Source organism: Schistocerca piceifrons, chromosome 2, assembly GCF_021461385.2.
Source record: "Schistocerca piceifrons isolate TAMUIC-IGC-003096 chromosome 2, iqSchPice1.1, whole genome shotgun sequence".
Taxonomy (NCBI): Eukaryota; Metazoa; Arthropoda; class Insecta; order Orthoptera; family Acrididae; genus Schistocerca; species Schistocerca piceifrons.
In genome coordinates this window covers 181,203,687-181,221,218 of record NC_060139.1, presented here as the reverse complement: position 1 = coordinate 181,221,218, position 17,532 = coordinate 181,203,687, and the positions used below count along the sequence as shown (strand labels likewise).

Genomic DNA, 17,532 nt, shown 5'->3' with positions numbered 1-17,532 from the left:
TTAATTGGGGACTTTTTCTTTGTAGTTCGATATTGCACGAACTCTCACATAAGGGTGTTGTCTCATGATGAAGTGGGCTTGAATTGTAGTGTCACAGGGTATGCCTGCAGAATTTGTGAACAATGTAGTACAGTGGTACTGTGCATTAGCAAATTTTACTGCCCATAAGTTAGTGTTTTCTACACAGATGAATCCTCATTCTCTTTATCTGTTATTTTGTAAATATCTGAAATTCCAAGGTTTTGTTCCATATATTCTGTTCACTCCATTTGTTATTTCTAACATGGCAGTCATTGAATTCTAAGTTAATTATGTAGTTTGCTTTAAATGGCTTTGTCTGTGTTGTCACAGAATGAGAGTATCTTAAGCATGTTTTGGAACAGTTTCTTCAATGAGTTTCTCTGTGGAGAGGAGTATAGTGCAGTGCACTTACTATTCTGTGGATATAGGACCATTACCACTCCAATGATTAAAGTACTAACAATTTAATCTTTTATTTAGAATATAAACTATACATTGTGTGCAGGTTTTTATTGAAGTCGGCCACATTGACAGTGGGGACATTGTGTAAATGATGTATAAGTGGCATCTACGAAGAAATACTTATATGACTGCAGAAACAGAAATGTTAAGTATTAGAAATATGGACTTGTGAATTTTATTTTTTTATTCATTTGTATTTGATGCATATGTAGTAAGATTTGAGACTGGTATTCAAAATAGAAATAGTACTGCTGAAACTAAAAGCCAGATAATCATAAGAATTTTTCCTTTGAGAGATCTGAGAAGTCACTGAATTCTTCCTATTACAAGATGGAAACTTATTTGAGCAGCACAGAAATCCCAAACTGTTTCAGATTGTGCATAAGCATGTGCAGAACAATAATTTTGAAATTACCAGAGACACACAGGTTCACTACTCCAACATACCCCTTATCTGTGTTGTAAACATCCTTGAACCTACTTGTATTTGCTCCTACTTTTCTTGTGCCTATGAAAAGATTGTTTGTTGCTCCTTATTTGTTAGGGTAGTCACAGACTTCTAGTAGTAAAAGTTGTAATTGTAGTTGTTGGTATGGTCTTCAGTGTGAAAAGTGGTTTGATGTAGCTCACCATACTAGTCTTTACTGTACAAGTCTCATAAGCTCTGCATAACTAGTGCAACCTCCATCTGTTTGAAAATGCTTGTTGTATTGAAGCCTAGATTTACCTCTGTAATATTTACTTCCCATACTTCGCTCCATTATTAAATTGGTACAATTCCTTGATACCTCAGGCTGTATCCTACAAACCATTCCTACTTTTAGTGCTACAATTTGTTTTTGCCCCAATTCAGTTCAGTAGTTCCTCATTAGTTGTGCTACCTACCCACTTAATCTTCAGCGTTTTCCCATACAACTACATTATAAATTGTTTATAGCACCATCCTGTTGAAAAGATGCCTCAGACCCAGCTTTACTTCTTCTGGTTGAGGCTCTTTGAGTTGACGTGATTGTCATATCTACCCATTGCTTGTATATTCGTGATCAATTGTTTTACTTAAACCAAGAAACGGAATTTTCGCGGATGAGTGAAGCCCTAACTGTAAACCAGAGCACTTGAAGTGTTCATGAGAAAGATAGTAAATGATGTATTTGTTTAAGTTCTTAACTGGTTTTGTGTGAATGGACTAGTTTTAAACTTAAATAAACACAGACTTCTTCTTCCTTCTCGTAGTCAAAACAAACGGCATGCTTGGAACAAGAGTACCATAAGGCTGTTTAGCCAACAGTCCTGTAGTCTCAGCAATACTCCATGTCTTCCAAGCCAAAATATTAGCATCTAGAAGTGCTTCAAGGCCACCATAATCTGCTTGATTGCCCCATACAACAGCAAGTGTCAGCCAGGTACTACCTCCAAACACTGGTTGTACATAACAGGTAAAGTTCAGATGCAGTCCACGAAAAACATTTGGACGTGCCACAGCAATGCCTCTGCGACGTGGTTACCGTCGTCGCTGGTGGCGCAGTGTACCTGTGTATCGCACTTCGAAGGCGACTGATATTGACTTGGCTGGGCAGTTTAATAAACAGCACTTGATTGGAGGTCCAAATGTTTTTTGTGGACTTCATCTGAACTTTACCTGTGATGAACAAGCAGTGTTTGGAGGTAGTACCTGGCTGAATGTTGTATGGGGCAATCAAGCAGATTATGGTGGCCTTGAAGCATTTCCAGATGCTAATATTTTGGCTTGGAAGACATGGAGTATTGCTGAGACTACAGGACTGTTGGCTAAACAGCCTTATGGTACTCTTGTTCCAAGCATGCCGTTTGTTTTGACTACGAGAAGGAAGAAGAAGTTAAATGCTGATGAGTACCTCTTTTTATGGGCGAAAGTCGTCAATCAGTCCCATCCTTATCAAACTAGACCAATAGTGTGGAAATGCCTGAATCTATGAATTATGTTTTTTATTGTTTGATCTTAAACTGTAACACTATGATATGTCCAGTATCCTCATAAAAGTATCTGCGGATGTACAGCTTGCGGCTGGGAATTATCTCTAACTATAAAAGTTAATTTAAAAAAACTAAAGATGGTATTGCCTCAATAAAGTACAGTGATAAGTTTAATTTTGTTAAGTTTTGAATATCGAATCCTGCAAATGACATTCCTCGATGGCAATACAAGGCCGCAGCTGATTTTTAAAATTCTGCACCACTCTATTGAGCAACTGTTGTGGAATTTGGCCTATTTCAAGGCATACGGCATCCTTCAAGGCTTCCAGCATCCGTGAGGTTTGGAAACTTCAGCTTTGAGATAACTCCAAACAAAGCAATGTGGGCCGTGGCACCATCTCGCTGAAATCAAACGAGTCTCATTTGCATTTGCTGAACATGTAGTTTAAAAAAATTTTGGTTCATGCTCCCGTACTGTCCACTATTGATGGTAACAGCATGGCTGTTCTCCTCAAAAAATAAATAAAGTCCAATAATTTCCTCAGCACTAACTACACATGTAACTCTGACCTTATCACTGTGGAGAGGTCTCTCATGAATTTCCCCAGGATTCATACAAATCCAGTAATGCATATTGTGTTTATTAACAAACCCTGAAATGTGAAAGTGTGCCTCATACTGAAGAAAATGTGTCCATTTTGAGGAGCATTTTCAGTCAAGTCTTCACAGGTTTGCTGTCTATTTTGCCAATACTGTTATGGCAGTTCTTGAGTGATCACCATTATATGCAGATGGAACTGAAAGCCTTTGTGGAGAATGTGACACACAGTATGGATAGATAGTGCAAGCAATGATGCTTGTTTGCTAGCAGAACATTTCGGGGATTGCAATACTGACATTCTTGCATGGTCTATGTTTTCAAGAGTACTAACGGTCCTCTGTCCCCAAGCTCTCTTTTTCATAACACTACCACATTGATGAAAGTTTTCTACCCATAACAGAATCAATTTGCAATCAGGAACACTGTTTTGAGGGGGGATTTGATATCAAGTACACATAGCACGCTATACTGCAACTGTAGGTCGGTTGTCAGAAAAATAGGTTTTGACAGCTGAAGCACATTGTTCATTCAACGAAGCCGTGTTTGCAATTAACAGTGGCACAAAAGTAAATGTTCACTGCCACTGCGACCTTGGAACACAGCCTCACTCTTCTATTGTCCCCTCTTTCTTCACAGCACCAACTTAAAATTACAGATAATTCCCTGCTCCACCCTGCATAGAACTACTGCTGCTGCCATTACTAAAAAACAAAGCAATTACAGTTGCACATGTGGAGTTCAGACACACACATCTTTCTGGCATCTGTTTAAGCAACTGGCAATTTTTACTACAGCCTGACAGTACATTTATTCGCTGTTCAAACATATAAGGAACCCAATGCAGTGTAAGAGTAATAAGTGTTCAAAAATGCAATACTAGACAGTGAAATAATCAACATTTCCGTCTGGAGAATATAACTTAGGTACAAAAGGAGAGAAACACATGGATAATATGCCCATAGAAATAAAATGTCTCAAAGACAGAAGTATTTTTAAATCTAGGTTTCAATTGTTTATTCTTAACTACTCCTTTAATTCCGTAAATGAAAGGTATTCTTGAATACCTGTAGAAATAAGTGACACTTGTAAATACTTTTTAAATGAAAGTTCTGACATTCATCATTTGGATTTGCAGCTCCTTGTGTTGACCGTGTTTGCAGTTAACATTGTAGGATGTGAGGTCCACCAGTTATGCAAAACACCATTTTTCCTCAGTACCCAAACATGTTTCAGCACCACTGTGCCATCATCAGTGGGTTTCCATTTTATTTATTCTGTAATGTGAACATTTTTATTAAATGATTACAAAATTATGCGGCTGTTTATTTCAAACAATAGTTCATTTCTTTTTGTTGATACCTTTACACTTGGTGTGCATAATTTTTCCGGATCTCTTGTGTATTATTTATTACATTGTTTGGTTGCAGTTGACAAGCTACCTGTAGTAAATAATACACAAGTGATCCGGGAAAATCATGCGCACCAAGTGTAAAGGTATCAACAAAAAGAAATGAACTATTGTTTGAAATAAACATCCACATAATTTTGTAATCATTTAATAAAAATGTTCACATTACAGAATAAATAAAATGGAAACCCACTGATGATGGCACAGTGGTGCTGAAACATGTTTGGGTACTGAGGAAAAATGGTGTTTTGCATAACTGGTGGACCTCACGTCCTACAAGAAAGTTCCGACATTTGACTGTATAGATTGTTTACTCAATTGTACAGTTACGATTTTCACCTTTAGCCATTTTCAAGTACTACAGTGATTAGCATGATAAGATGTCTGTAAACGAAGTCATTGTCAAAATATGTTAACCAACTAATCCCACTGTTAAGTATGTTCAGACTTTTGTAAGTGAAGACATGATCAAAATTTGTTAATTGATATATTCTGATGATGACTTCATCTACAGAAGTCTGATCATTAACATTGTGATCTTTTGAAGTGACCAAAGGCCGAAATCGTGAATGTACAACAGAATAAACAATCTATACAGTCAAATGGTGGAACTTTATGTAAATAGTCTTATATGACTGTGGCCCCAAGCTATGGAAAGATGATAAAGTTGCAATTGAAGGTTACCATCACATCGAGCTACATGTATTCGTGCCATCAGTCACATGAGTACATCCAGAGTCATGTAGCCTGTCGGCCTGCACCTTTCAGGCTAGTCTCTGTAAAATGGGCAGTGGGCTTCTCGAGTAGAATTTTTTACTAATCTCCATAGATTTGCTGAGCCATGTCCCTGCTCCCATGCTGTATGAATCAGCTGGCAACACATGAAAAAAGTGTTCCTAGAAGCCGAGGGCTGTACTAGCTGGTAACCCATAAGCTAGAGATTTATTCCCACGTTTTACTGTATTTTGGTATTATTGCATGGCATGTTGGTTGGTGCAGCAGCTTTCTCTGCTCTTCTATAAAGAAGACATGTTTGAAGGTGCAGATGCCAGATTCAACTTATGAACTAGTAGGTCGACCTCTAACTACTCTTAAACTTGTCTTGGTCAGCACGTACTTATGACATATTTACTACTACTACTATTAGAAAACTTAGATGTGGCCTAGTCCTCTTAAAACACATGACATGAGGCAAAATGTAAAAATTCCTTACTGGATGACCACTGCACCTAATGCTCAATCAACCCCCTTACCTACCCATCTTATGCCCTCGGTATCCAATCCACTGGGATTTGGACTACTGTTGGTTCCCTCGTGGAATTGGCTCTCCTCCTGATCAGAATGAAAACAACACACAACAAAGTTAAGCCTGCGATAGCACTTGGCACAGAGGTGCTCAAAACAATCGTTACTTGTCATTACCTTTCCCTGTATTGAGCGGCAGCTGGATCAATCTCCTACTGCGGCACCCTAGGCAACGACGACTGATCAGATGCAGTTTCCCCGGTCCCTCCTAGATGTTAATTCACTTCTCAACCGTGTATTGTCTGCTGTTAATTGTGCTACCTTTTTCAACAAAATCCGTACTGCTTCTGGTTCCAACACAGCTTGCGTCCTTTACTTTGCCATTGTGTTGCTTTCGTTCCCAGTTAGTCAGATTTCAACCCATAAAATCCCACAGAAACAAAACATTTAACTACAAAAATAAACTGACTTCCTACAGCTTAGTATCTCATCTTATGTTTTAGGAGGAGATAAATAAAACAACATAGTCAACCCAATAAGAAAGTAATTAAATGCCTCAAAAGAAAAAAAATCTTACTGCCTCAAACACACTAACACTTACTCTGATAACACAAAGAAAGAAAATGTCCAACACTCAAAAAGAAAAATTAGCCAACATTCACCACATTTTGTGACTGTAAAGCAGGCGGTGGGCTCGAACGTTGTACTGTACAGATGACGCCCGCTATTCTGACATCAAATGTAGATGTTGGCGTGCTGTGGAGGAATGTAGGACGTGGATGGAAACTGTGAGGATGTGCCGTATTAAAACTCGGCCATGATCTTCAAGTGTTTTATTATTCCCAGCTACAGTGCCGCGTTCCTTTCTGTCTACGTCATAGGGTCCTGCAATACTGAGGAAGCCACTTCGCTGTCTGCAAAAACAGCTTGGCGCGGAAGGGCTACCTCAGCGACCCGTGTAACGTACTGCGGTGTGCTGGCCATGTACAGCTGCGGAGTTTTGACGACATCAGGATGTGCCAGCAGCCGACTCGGCAGCCTTCATCCCTGTTGCCTCAGCGCCGCTTGCTGGGAGCCGCAGGGCAGTCCGCTGCACGCTTCTTCGCCATTATGGTTAAGATCGTGACGACACAAGCACCTGCAATCCAACAGCCAAATCTGCGGCCCTTGCCCCGTGATGACTCCGGCATGTGTTGGGAGCCAACAAGACTGCCTGTGGTAGCAAGGCATCAAGTGGCCCACTGCTGGCTGGCTACGGACCGCGCGTTGGCCTCAGAGGGTCGTACGAGTGACCCGCCGTGGACTGGAACGCCGGCGCCCCATCTGCTGCTGCATGTAGCCAGTGGTGTGACACACCCCGCTGTCCAGGAGAGCTGCCACACGTGAATCCCCCTCGATAGAAAACCAGCACCTATTTATATGTTGCTGTGCGCCTCTGTTTTGCTAACGCGCCGCTCCAAGTCACGTACTCATAACACCTAGATTGTGCCAATGGATCCCTTCTGCTCGTAACTTGCGCCATGCAAACTGCTGCATTTACTCATTTCAGTGGTTTGACAGCCCTGTGGCCTTCCATTCTACTTCGCAACCGCTGGTCAGCGTAAGTTACTGTCAACAGGCTCGCACCTGGCTGTAACTTGTGCGCTCGGAAATTTTGCACCGAATCTTAACATTCCCATCTTAAATGGTGGTGACACTACATTGGTTTCAAGATTTGGTCAATTCCTAATTGAATCCTTTCAACATTTTCATCTGATGGTTCTGCTTCATGACTCGGTGCATTGAATACTTTTATTTTTGATTCATAACTCTCTCAGTCCTTATGTAGCATATATGCTACAACCATCTTTTATTTTTTTCTAGCTCAGTGAATGAACTAAACGCTCTGTACCTGATTGTAGCGGGTATTTTACACCAAGTAATCACTGTGCGTAACTTGTTTTTCACTTCTGCATATTCCCAGTAGGTGAATGTATCTGCCTATCAGTGCCAGCATGTCTTCAAGAAATAAAGACAATTTCTGTTTGTTTTTAATAATTTTGAACTAGAATCTGTTGAAAATATGCTGTAAAATCCCGATAGACTATATGCTATTGAATAAGTGATTATTTATTTCATCGGAATACAGTGGTATATGTTTTTCAGTGTAACAATGGGTCTACATTTGGCAAGACCTACACCTTCACATTTGAGTGTCACTGTTTTTGTAATTTTTAGGTTTTTAATACTGAATTTTGTAACACGAGTAGTATTCACTTGGAACATGCACTAAAATGTTGATGAATTACATCAGTTTTTAAATTAAGTATTTTAGTCTTATTTTGTCCCACAGCAATGCATATGATGACCAATATAAACTTTTTATTTATTCTATGTAATCTCAGGACTGAAAATTATGACCAAAGATGGCCAAAAGAACAAAACAGGAGACAAGCACTGTAAATGATTCTTAAGGTTTTAAAGTCACACAAGGGATATCATGACTGACAACCTGGTATTTATGAAGCTATGAAAGAATACCGAAATTCAAACATGTTGCTTTGGCTTCATAAGGGACAAAGAATCATACTTTGGCATATAGTGATATGGAAAATACAAATAGCACTATTTGCATTCTCATCTTGTGCTTAAAATTATGTTATTGAACATAAGCATTTCTAAAAAATAAATAACTTTTGTCATCCACTTTGCATTACATGTGGGTCCTGGAGAATGGAAAGATAGGTCACTAGATAGTGCTTTGACATAGCAACTTGTAGTTCATTCGAAAACTTCAGTATAATTCTCTCTAGGCTGTTTCTGCCTCAATGTATCCTGAACAAAAACAAGGATTTGAGATGTATTGTTTTTCTCCAAGCGTTGATTGATTTTCCCTTGCTGAATTATTTTTTGTAATTACTGTTGATTCCAGAGCAAGTGTTTTGAAAATTTTTCAAAATTAGTGTAGTCTCTTCTAAAAGGATTTCCTGTTTCTCATGTGTACAATTTGAATACAAGAGATCTATTTACAAAAAGTTTTCAGTGCGCACACACACACACACACACACACACACACACACACACACACACACACACACACACACATTCTCCCTCTTCCAAAAGAAGTTGCTGCTGTTCCATCAAAAACTAATGCTTTTAACTCAGGACTGAAAGTGCTATTCAGTGAGAGTTTTTTGCGCTACTTTTGTCTTCTGTTTTCCATAGTAAATTTAGTGAATCAAATATGTGTAAAATAACCAGTACTGAATAGGCAGTTGAATTTATTTTATTGTATTTTCAAACACAGTTATGTGTTAAGCTTATATATTAAATACATAAATACGTAACTCACTGAACACTAAATTGTTAAATCTTGTATGTATTTACTTTCTTCTAGCCTCTTCATGGGTTGTTCTGAAGTTCTCTTTCTCAAATAACTCGCACCTGATTCCTTGCAGCAACATTGGCACTCCTTTCAACTGTTGATTGATCATAATTAGACTACCTTTATCAGTAGTAATGAACTCTGAAGCATTATATACTATATGCCCAAGTTCTTGAAAAAGAATCTGTTTCTTTTCACTTGTATGATCTTCCAGCATATTTTGTAGTTACTTCTGTTACTGATACAAAGCTTTTAAATTTGATATGCAGTAGCACTTTGATGTACAATTAATTTATGCATTCACTGATTATAAAAGGAAACCTTGAATCTCTTTTAGACAAATCCTGAAGTAAATCTATTATCTACTGTAAATGAACTGAAGATGAAAAGATTGCGCATGCCACAACTGCTATCTTCCCTCAAAAGTGAAAGATGACTGGGTGTAAAAAGGAACAGCTGGGCTTGGCCACCCTCACTCTACCTAACCTGGGGTCACTGACCCATCATGTCACCTGATCAGTGTGAAATAAGACTGCATTAAGTCCAGGAAGATAAAGTTAATATCTTCCTACATTAGGTAATGAATGAATTTGTCATGCAGAAATAATATTTTCCAAAGTATATTGTTTTCTTTTTTCTGACTTTTTTTTAAAATTTCTGATGCTCTAGGGCCACCATTCCCCCTTATTCTGTTCAGCCTAATTTTCACACAGCTCATTTTACATGAAACGGAACCAAACTAGGTGGAAGCTCAAGAAAAATTAACAAGATTTTTTTAAAATGTCATCTAGGAGCCATTCTAGGGTGCAAGAGTATTTTGTTAGCTTTGAAGGAGGATTCATCCAAAAGCTCAGCTATGTTTTCAGTCCTGTTTACTCACCTACCAAGCACTCGATGACTCAGTTATGTGGTGAGTTGTTATTTTTACTCCTTCCATTAACTCCTTGTTGTTCCCCTGAAGTTTATCCTGTCAACAGTGTTGTGTGTAATCAAATGTTCTAAGACTGTAATATTACAGGGTTTCCATAATTAAAGTTCCATCACCAACAGATAGCACTGTAGGTGTCAGAATATGCACACCAGCAGACATTTGGCACACAACTGTTCCTCAGTTTGTGTCCATGACACCCAACATGATTGTTCCATGAAGAGTCGCATGCTACTGGTAAAGCTCTTTCATAAGAACAGTGATTGTATGCCAGTAGCCCTGCAGCAGTTCCAGATACTCAAGGGTATGAAAAGACATTGATCTGATGTCTGCTAAGTGATCCAACATCTCTTTAAGATGTGGCCACAGCATTGCTGGAAGGGGGGGGGGGGGCGGCAAGAGCAGTGGTGTGCTAACATGCAGGGGGAATTGCCGAACACTGGATATGCTTGCGAGCAAGCTGCACAAAATCCTACAAAACATTCTTCATGGCTATCCATAAAAAATCACCCATGTTCAGGAGTTGCTTCTAGCTGACCCAGTGAGACAGAAGTTCACTGTGGAATTTCTTGCTCACAGGGAAGTGGACAATGAATTGCCATGGAACACTCTGACATTGTGTGGACAGACAAAGCCCACTTCCATCTCCAAGGACATGTCAGTATGCAGAATTGTAGAATATGGGCAATGGGAAAACCACACGCACTTCAACCGGTACCACTTCATCCTACAAAGGTGACGGTTTAGTGTGGGTTGATGGCATCATTTATCTATCGTAGGACCATATTTTTTTGAGGAGATGAGTCCTGTGAGTAAATGCTATGAGAGTAATTTTGTGTATCAATGTCATTTCAACCCCTCAATAGTGCGGATGTGTGAGAAGGAGCATTTGTATGCATGATTGCACTCCTCCACACATTGCACAGCAAATAAAGCAGCCGCTGCAAAGGCGCTTCGGAAATGGTAGAATTATAAGCCCTCATTTCCCTACAGCCTGGTTGTCCAGGTAACCTGATCTTAATAAAGAAATTGTGTTCAGTGCTCCAGTTATGACTGTAGCTGAATGTAAGCTATGCGTTGCGCAACACATTCTGAATGTGATCCCCAAGACACTCTGATCTGTTGTGCGACGTGCTGTTTCTCAATTTCAACTTGTGGTAGAAAATGATAGACAGCATATTGAACAGGTCTTGTGTCTGTCTCATGACAATTAAAAACCAATGTCATTTTGCTTATTATGCGATTTTTGGCCTTGGGACAGTTAAGAACTGATTTTTTCCCATCATCTGTGGTATGACCTCACCATGGTGATTGGGCTTGCCTAACAGTGTCACAACTGTTGACTGCTGGAGTTGTGCTGAACACTGAACAATGTTGATGGAGTAATGTGCAACTCAAACCATAGCTATCATATTATGATTCATCTGTCATTTATAGCCAACCTCATTTTTGTTAAATTTTGTTTTTGTTCCATGACGTTTCCCTCTGTGTCAATAATATGCTGTTCAAATTTGATGTCATTCTGAGCAGCGGTAGACTTTTTACAGTGTTTTGAAACTGGAACTTTAATTATGGGCACCCTGTACACTCCAATGAGTGGAATCACTTTGCACCACTCTGTCAGCCATGAAGAGAAAATGAACTGGCTGTCCCCATACAACCAGGATTCTAGAATATCTTGAGAGAGTGAAAAGTATAGTTCTTAGAGTCCTCTCAGTGCTCTGCTAGAAATGAAATGCTAACTTGGTGTCTGTATTATTTCTGGCTCTAGCTCATCTTACAAAGCAAATTTAAATTACAGCTGTACAGACTCACAATTTAAAAATATATGAAGGTGAAATGCAAACTGTTTTATGAACTAATACTTGAAACATCATGAAAAAAACATCAGTCTTATCAGAAGGGATTCTGACACATAGAATCCCCAATAAGTGTCTCCATATGTGTGAATCAGTAAAAATTAATGCTCTGTAATTTATAACAGAATATGTTCATTAAATAAATTTTTCATTAAAATTGATCATTTCTGTTAAAAGAAAATCGTGGCTCCTTTTCTGCTCTCTCTCAAATTACCAGCCACTGTATTTGAGCTGCTTACTGAATGTTGACTTATCAAGCGATGTATCTTCAGCAGACAAGTTTGTGGTTTGAATTTATAATCTTCTGTGGAATAAGTTTTCTTATTCACTAATTATCTCTGTAGAAAAATACTGCATCTAAGAATGAAAACACACAACTGTGCTACATATCTTGTCATTAGTTGTTTTTCACATCTTTCCGATCATCACGTTGTAAACTGCATGCCAGCGTACAGGAAGAAGAGATAGCCATGGAATGTTTGTAGCTTTGTATTTTCTGATTTGTGTTATTCTTTCATGTTTTCTAATTGTTTCATACTGACAGTCAGATTTGTGACACAAATTAATAAAACAAGTTAACTTTGATATATAGTCCATAGAAATAATGCCTGCAGTAAAAAACCATTTGGTGTTCGTATTTCATTGTGATTGACACTATCATTTATGGCTTCAAAGTACACTTCATGTCATGGTACTAGATTGTGCCAGAAGTCCATAGCTTTTTCCTTGAGCCCAGTTTTTAGTTTTATTTCTGATCCAATATCCAAGTAAATTGGCAGTTCAAATGTATAGCTGGTCCAGTTCACGGGTAACAAGGGATCATCTACTGGTGTCGGATGCCTGGAAAACAAGTCAAAACTAGCATCTCTTGTACTGAGAACCATTTTATGTCAAGAGACAAGGACTTTGTAGTGACATCCTTTTTTGATTTTTAACAATATAACAATGTTAACTGGAAAATTAATACCAATACTGAAATAGGCAAACTAAATTATAAAACGACACATCTTTTGGGACTGACAAAAATAATGTTTTAATGTTGTATTTGCTTTTTGAACTTACACAGCACCAAGATAAAGCTGACTGAAATTCATTATATTCAGAATGGAGGGACCATGCAATTTAAAGATAAATTAAAAATGAAAAACCTTTAATCCCATTGTCCTCGTATTATTTCATGCAGCTGTTTATTCATCTTTTGGTGTGGGAACTTGTATGCTGAGAGGTAACAATTGTGACTGCTCATGAGTAACTAAATTTATTCCATCTTCTGTAGTAAGATTGTCAGAACAGTTCTTCATGATGTCACAGTCTACCTCTGCCCATTAAAGAAATGAAATAATGATGCCCAAATTTTGGATTGTGCAAACAGCACTCAAGTGTGTTCTGTGACTGAGTAAAATTTGTCAGCCACATGGTGAATGTTGTATTGAATCAGTGAACCTGAAAGTGTTTGTGCTGTGGACATAAAGGGCAAAAATGAGCCACAAATTGCGGAACAAAAGGTAGCTGCAGCATTAAAAATGCATCATTAAAAACATTCTAATGAAGTTCGAAATGTATTACGCAAGTTAAAGATCAGTGAAAGTTCAAAATGTGTCCTCACAGAAAATAAAGCTACACAAAAAGTAGCATGTTGCTGTATTTCTTCAAGTAACTCAGCCCACAGACATGGACCCCACCCACCAATAATGTGGTTAAATTAAAGATTACTAGGGTAGAAAATACGAGGGTTGGAACTTTAATAGTGGCAACTATTTATTTACAGCTCATACAGAATAGATACATGTTTCAAAGTTTTTCTTATCTTCAAAGTAGTCACCAGCATTGTGTATAACCCATTGCCAGCGATGTGGAAGTCGTAGGATACTCTTAGTAGTGCTAGTTGTGTTGACAGTTTGAGCGGTGCGGTCTATTGCCCAACAAATTTGTAGCAGTTCTGAAGCAAATGCCGTGAAGTGTTTCCTTCAGTTTAGAAATAGAGTTGAACTTACGAGGACCTAAGTCAGGGGAGGTGCAGTAGGTGGTATAGCACTTAGCAGCCCCATCAGTCAGACAAATCAGTAACAACTTGCACTGTACGTGCTTGGGCATTGTCCTGCAAAATGATGGTCAGGTCCTGCAGAAAGTGTCATCATTTCTGTCTCTATGCTGTTCATTTTTGGAACACAACATACTACCAGCTTAGAGACAGAAGTCATGACACTTTCTGCGGGATCTGACCACCATTTTGCAGGACAATGCTCAAGCACATACAGTGCAAGCTGTTACTGATTTGTTTGACTGATGAGACTACTAACAAGGGAACCTCCCCATCGCACCCCCCTCAGATTTAGTTATAAGTTGGCACAGTGGATAGGCCTTGAAAAACTGAAGACAGATCAATAGAGAAAACAGGAAGAAGTTGTGTGAAACTCTGAAAAAAATAAGCAAAATATACAAACTGAGTAGTCCATGCATACGATAGGCAACATCGAAGATAATGGGAGCTCAGGAGCGCAGTGGTCCCGTGCTTAGCATGAGCAGCTGCGCAACGAGAAGTCCTTGGTTCAAGTCTTCCCTCGAGTGAAAAGTTTAATTTTTTATTTTCAGACAATTATTATCTGTCCGTCCGTCCATCTGATGCGAGGTAACTGCGCAGTAGTATCGGGCAAGATAGAAGAATCTTTTTACCCATTCGCCAAGTGTACAAGTTAGGTGGGTCGACAACATATTCCTGTCATGTGACGCACATGCCGTCACCAGTGTCATATGGAATATATAAGACGTGTTTTCCTGTGGAGGAATCGTTTGACCTATGACCTTGCGATCAAATGTTTTCGGTTCCCATTGGAGAGGCACGTCCTTTCGTCTACTAATCGCACGGTTTTGCAGTGCGGTCGCAAAACACAGACACTAAACTTATTACAGTGAACAGAGACGTCAATGAATGAACAGACAGATCATAACTTTAAAAAAAAAGTGAACTTTTCACTCAAGGGGAGACTTGAACCAAGGACCTTTCCTTCCGCAGCTGCTCACGCTAACCACAGGACCGCGGCGCTCCTGAGCTCACATTATCCTTGATGTTGCCTATCTTGTGCATGGACTACTCAGTTTGTATATTTTGCATATTTTTTTCATAGTTCCACACAATTTCTTCCTGTTTTCTCGATTGATCTGTGTTCAGTTTCTCAAGGCCTATCCAGTGTATCAACTTATAACTAAATCTGAGGGGGGTGCAATGGGGAGGTTCCCTTGTAAGTGCTATACCACCTACTGTACTCCCCTGACTTAAGTCCTCGTGAGTTCAACTCAATTTCTAAACTGAAGGAAACACTTCACGTCATTCCCTTCAGAACTACTATAAATTCGTCGGGCAATAGACCATGCCACTCGAACTGTCAACACAACTGGCACTGCTAAGAGTATCCTACGACTTCCACATCACTGGCAACGGGTTATACACAATGCTAGTGACTACTCTGAAGGTCAGTAAAACTTTGAAACATATACCTATGTTGTATGAGCTGTAAATAAATAGTTGCCTCTATTGAAGTTCCAGCCCTCATTAATTTATGACACAGTATGACAAAAAGAAGGGAGGCCTCAAGCAATTATCTGTTTGGTAATGGAAGTAAGTGTGAAAGGAAAAAAATTGTAAGGGTAGACCAAGGCTTAACTATGCTAAATAGTTTCAAATGGATATAGGTTGCAGTAGTTATGCAGAGATAAAGGATCTAGCTCAGGATAGAGTAGTTTGGAGGGCTGCATCAAATCAATCTTTTTACTAAAGACCAGAACAACAAAAATTATTTATTACTCACCCAGTCTTTGCAAAGTTGGTCCACATCTTTACAAGTCTTGCTCCAGTTACTGCCCCATTAGATCCATGTGGCAGAGCCCAAGAGAAAAATAGGTATGGTAGGTCGTCTGCATGTGAAGCCCCTAAAGAAGACAAGCTATGTGCGAGAACATAAAAAAAATGAACATCTCTCTTGCATGAAAAATTAATGAATGGCTACTCATGTTCCTAATGCAGAATCATGCATACTGATAACACTATTGCTTCAATAAATAAAAAGATTTAGCAGAATTACTTCACTCAGAGTAAATGGAGGTAACCAAGTGGAGTGAAATGAGTTGAATGCAATCAAATATAATCAGAAATACCACAAAAACAATTTAAAGAATACGTTGCAACATGCGAACATACGTGCCAGACTAATTTCCAAACCGAAATCTACTTATAGCTAACTGCTCTGCCACAGTGGTAACATTGGTTCCCCATCAGATCACTGAAGTTAGTCGCAGTTGGGCTGGGCTAACACTTGGATGGATGACCATCCGGTCTGCGGAGTGCTGTTGGCAAGCAGGGTGCACTCAGCCCATGTGAGGCAAACTGAGGAGCTACCTGACTGATAAGTAGCTACTCTGGTCTTGTAAACTGATATACAGCCAGGAGAGCGGTGTGTTGATCACATGTCTCTTCATATCCACATCCAGTGGTGTCTGTGCGCTGAAGGTGACATGACAGCCGGTGGGTACCGTTGGGCCTTCGTGGCCTGTTCAGGCGGAGTTTACTTTAGTTTTAGTTTTTAAATCTGCTTATAATGAGCTGTTGCCTTAACAAATCAAGCTCTGAGCAAGCTCCAGGTGTAATCCAAAGGTAAGTAACATTTTCCTTTTATTTCTCTGAATTAATAGCAGCCTGACACACGTTCATATTCATCGTAACTAATATGAAGGGCTGATATGACTGTTATGACCAAAATATTAATGTCCTTCAGCAAAACGTAGAGGTATGCACTGAAATTTCTGAAACACACACACTTCAGAATGGGGAAAATGCACCAGAAATACAGCAAACACTCGTTTAAAAAGAACAAACCAATTTAAAACAGAAACTTTTTAGAAGACCGAAACACTGCTACCCAGTTCTGATGTTGGTTGTAAAAATTTAACATTAATGACTATTAATCTTGTCTTTTACAATATATTACTAAATACACTGACAGAAATTGAAAGTGGTGCACCGTGATGCTCCCACCAGTAAGATGTTTATCAAACTTGTGGAGATGTTCAGTATGTAACATGTAGTATATGATGTCCATCATCAATATCAGTTTGGAGTGTGACCCCAAAATGACACTAATCTACTACTGTATTCATTGTGGCTTGGAAGTCAACAGCCTCCAGATCTCATCTTGAGAAATTTCTTATTTTCTTGAAATGCAATCTCTGCAATTTCAGGATATTGCTGGCTGAAGCATGTATTACCATACCATCACATCCCAGACATATGCTTTGGGTGATAAAACGATGGTGGCTGGGAGGGGTGATGCAGTGTAGAGAGACCAAATCCATACATTCCTCAAGGCATTTGCGGTGTGACCTTCGGTTTGGCCTCTTTCATTATCCTGATGGAATATGATATTTGGTACCCTGGTCAATAAGGACATGACAACTGTTCTTCTCACATAATGGTGAGGATTCATCTTCCCTCCAACAATTACTGAATCAGTTGTGGTGTCTTATTCGCATCATGATTCCAAACATGCGTCTTGAGAATCACTGTTGCCTGAGACGTTTCACCAGATTGTTTCTGGATATCACTCTGACCATCATAAACAGAAGCAAAACTCCTTGCTGAACACTACAAAAAGCCACTCAGTGTTCCACTTGACTCTGGCTGTACATTGAGTAATTATC

At 39.1% G+C, this 17,532-nt stretch overlaps 1 protein-coding gene across 2 annotated transcripts in view; it reads right to left on the bottom strand.

The window, feature by feature from the left end:
- Positions 1-12,314: 12,314 nt before the first annotated feature.
- LOC124777448 (esterase FE4-like) overlaps positions 12,315-17,532 on the bottom strand; it is a 324,295-nt gene continuing 319,077 nt past the window's right edge. For both annotated transcript variants that reach the window (XM_047252862.1, XM_047252864.1), the window contains 2 exons: positions 15,648-15,768; positions 12,315-12,681 (listed from right to left, as the gene is read on the bottom strand). In XM_047252862.1, the coding sequence (XP_047108818.1) occupies positions 12,528-12,681; positions 15,648-15,768 (275 nt within the window). In that variant the 3' untranslated portion in view covers positions 12,315-12,527. The remainder of the gene's footprint in view (positions 12,682-15,647; positions 15,769-17,532) is intronic.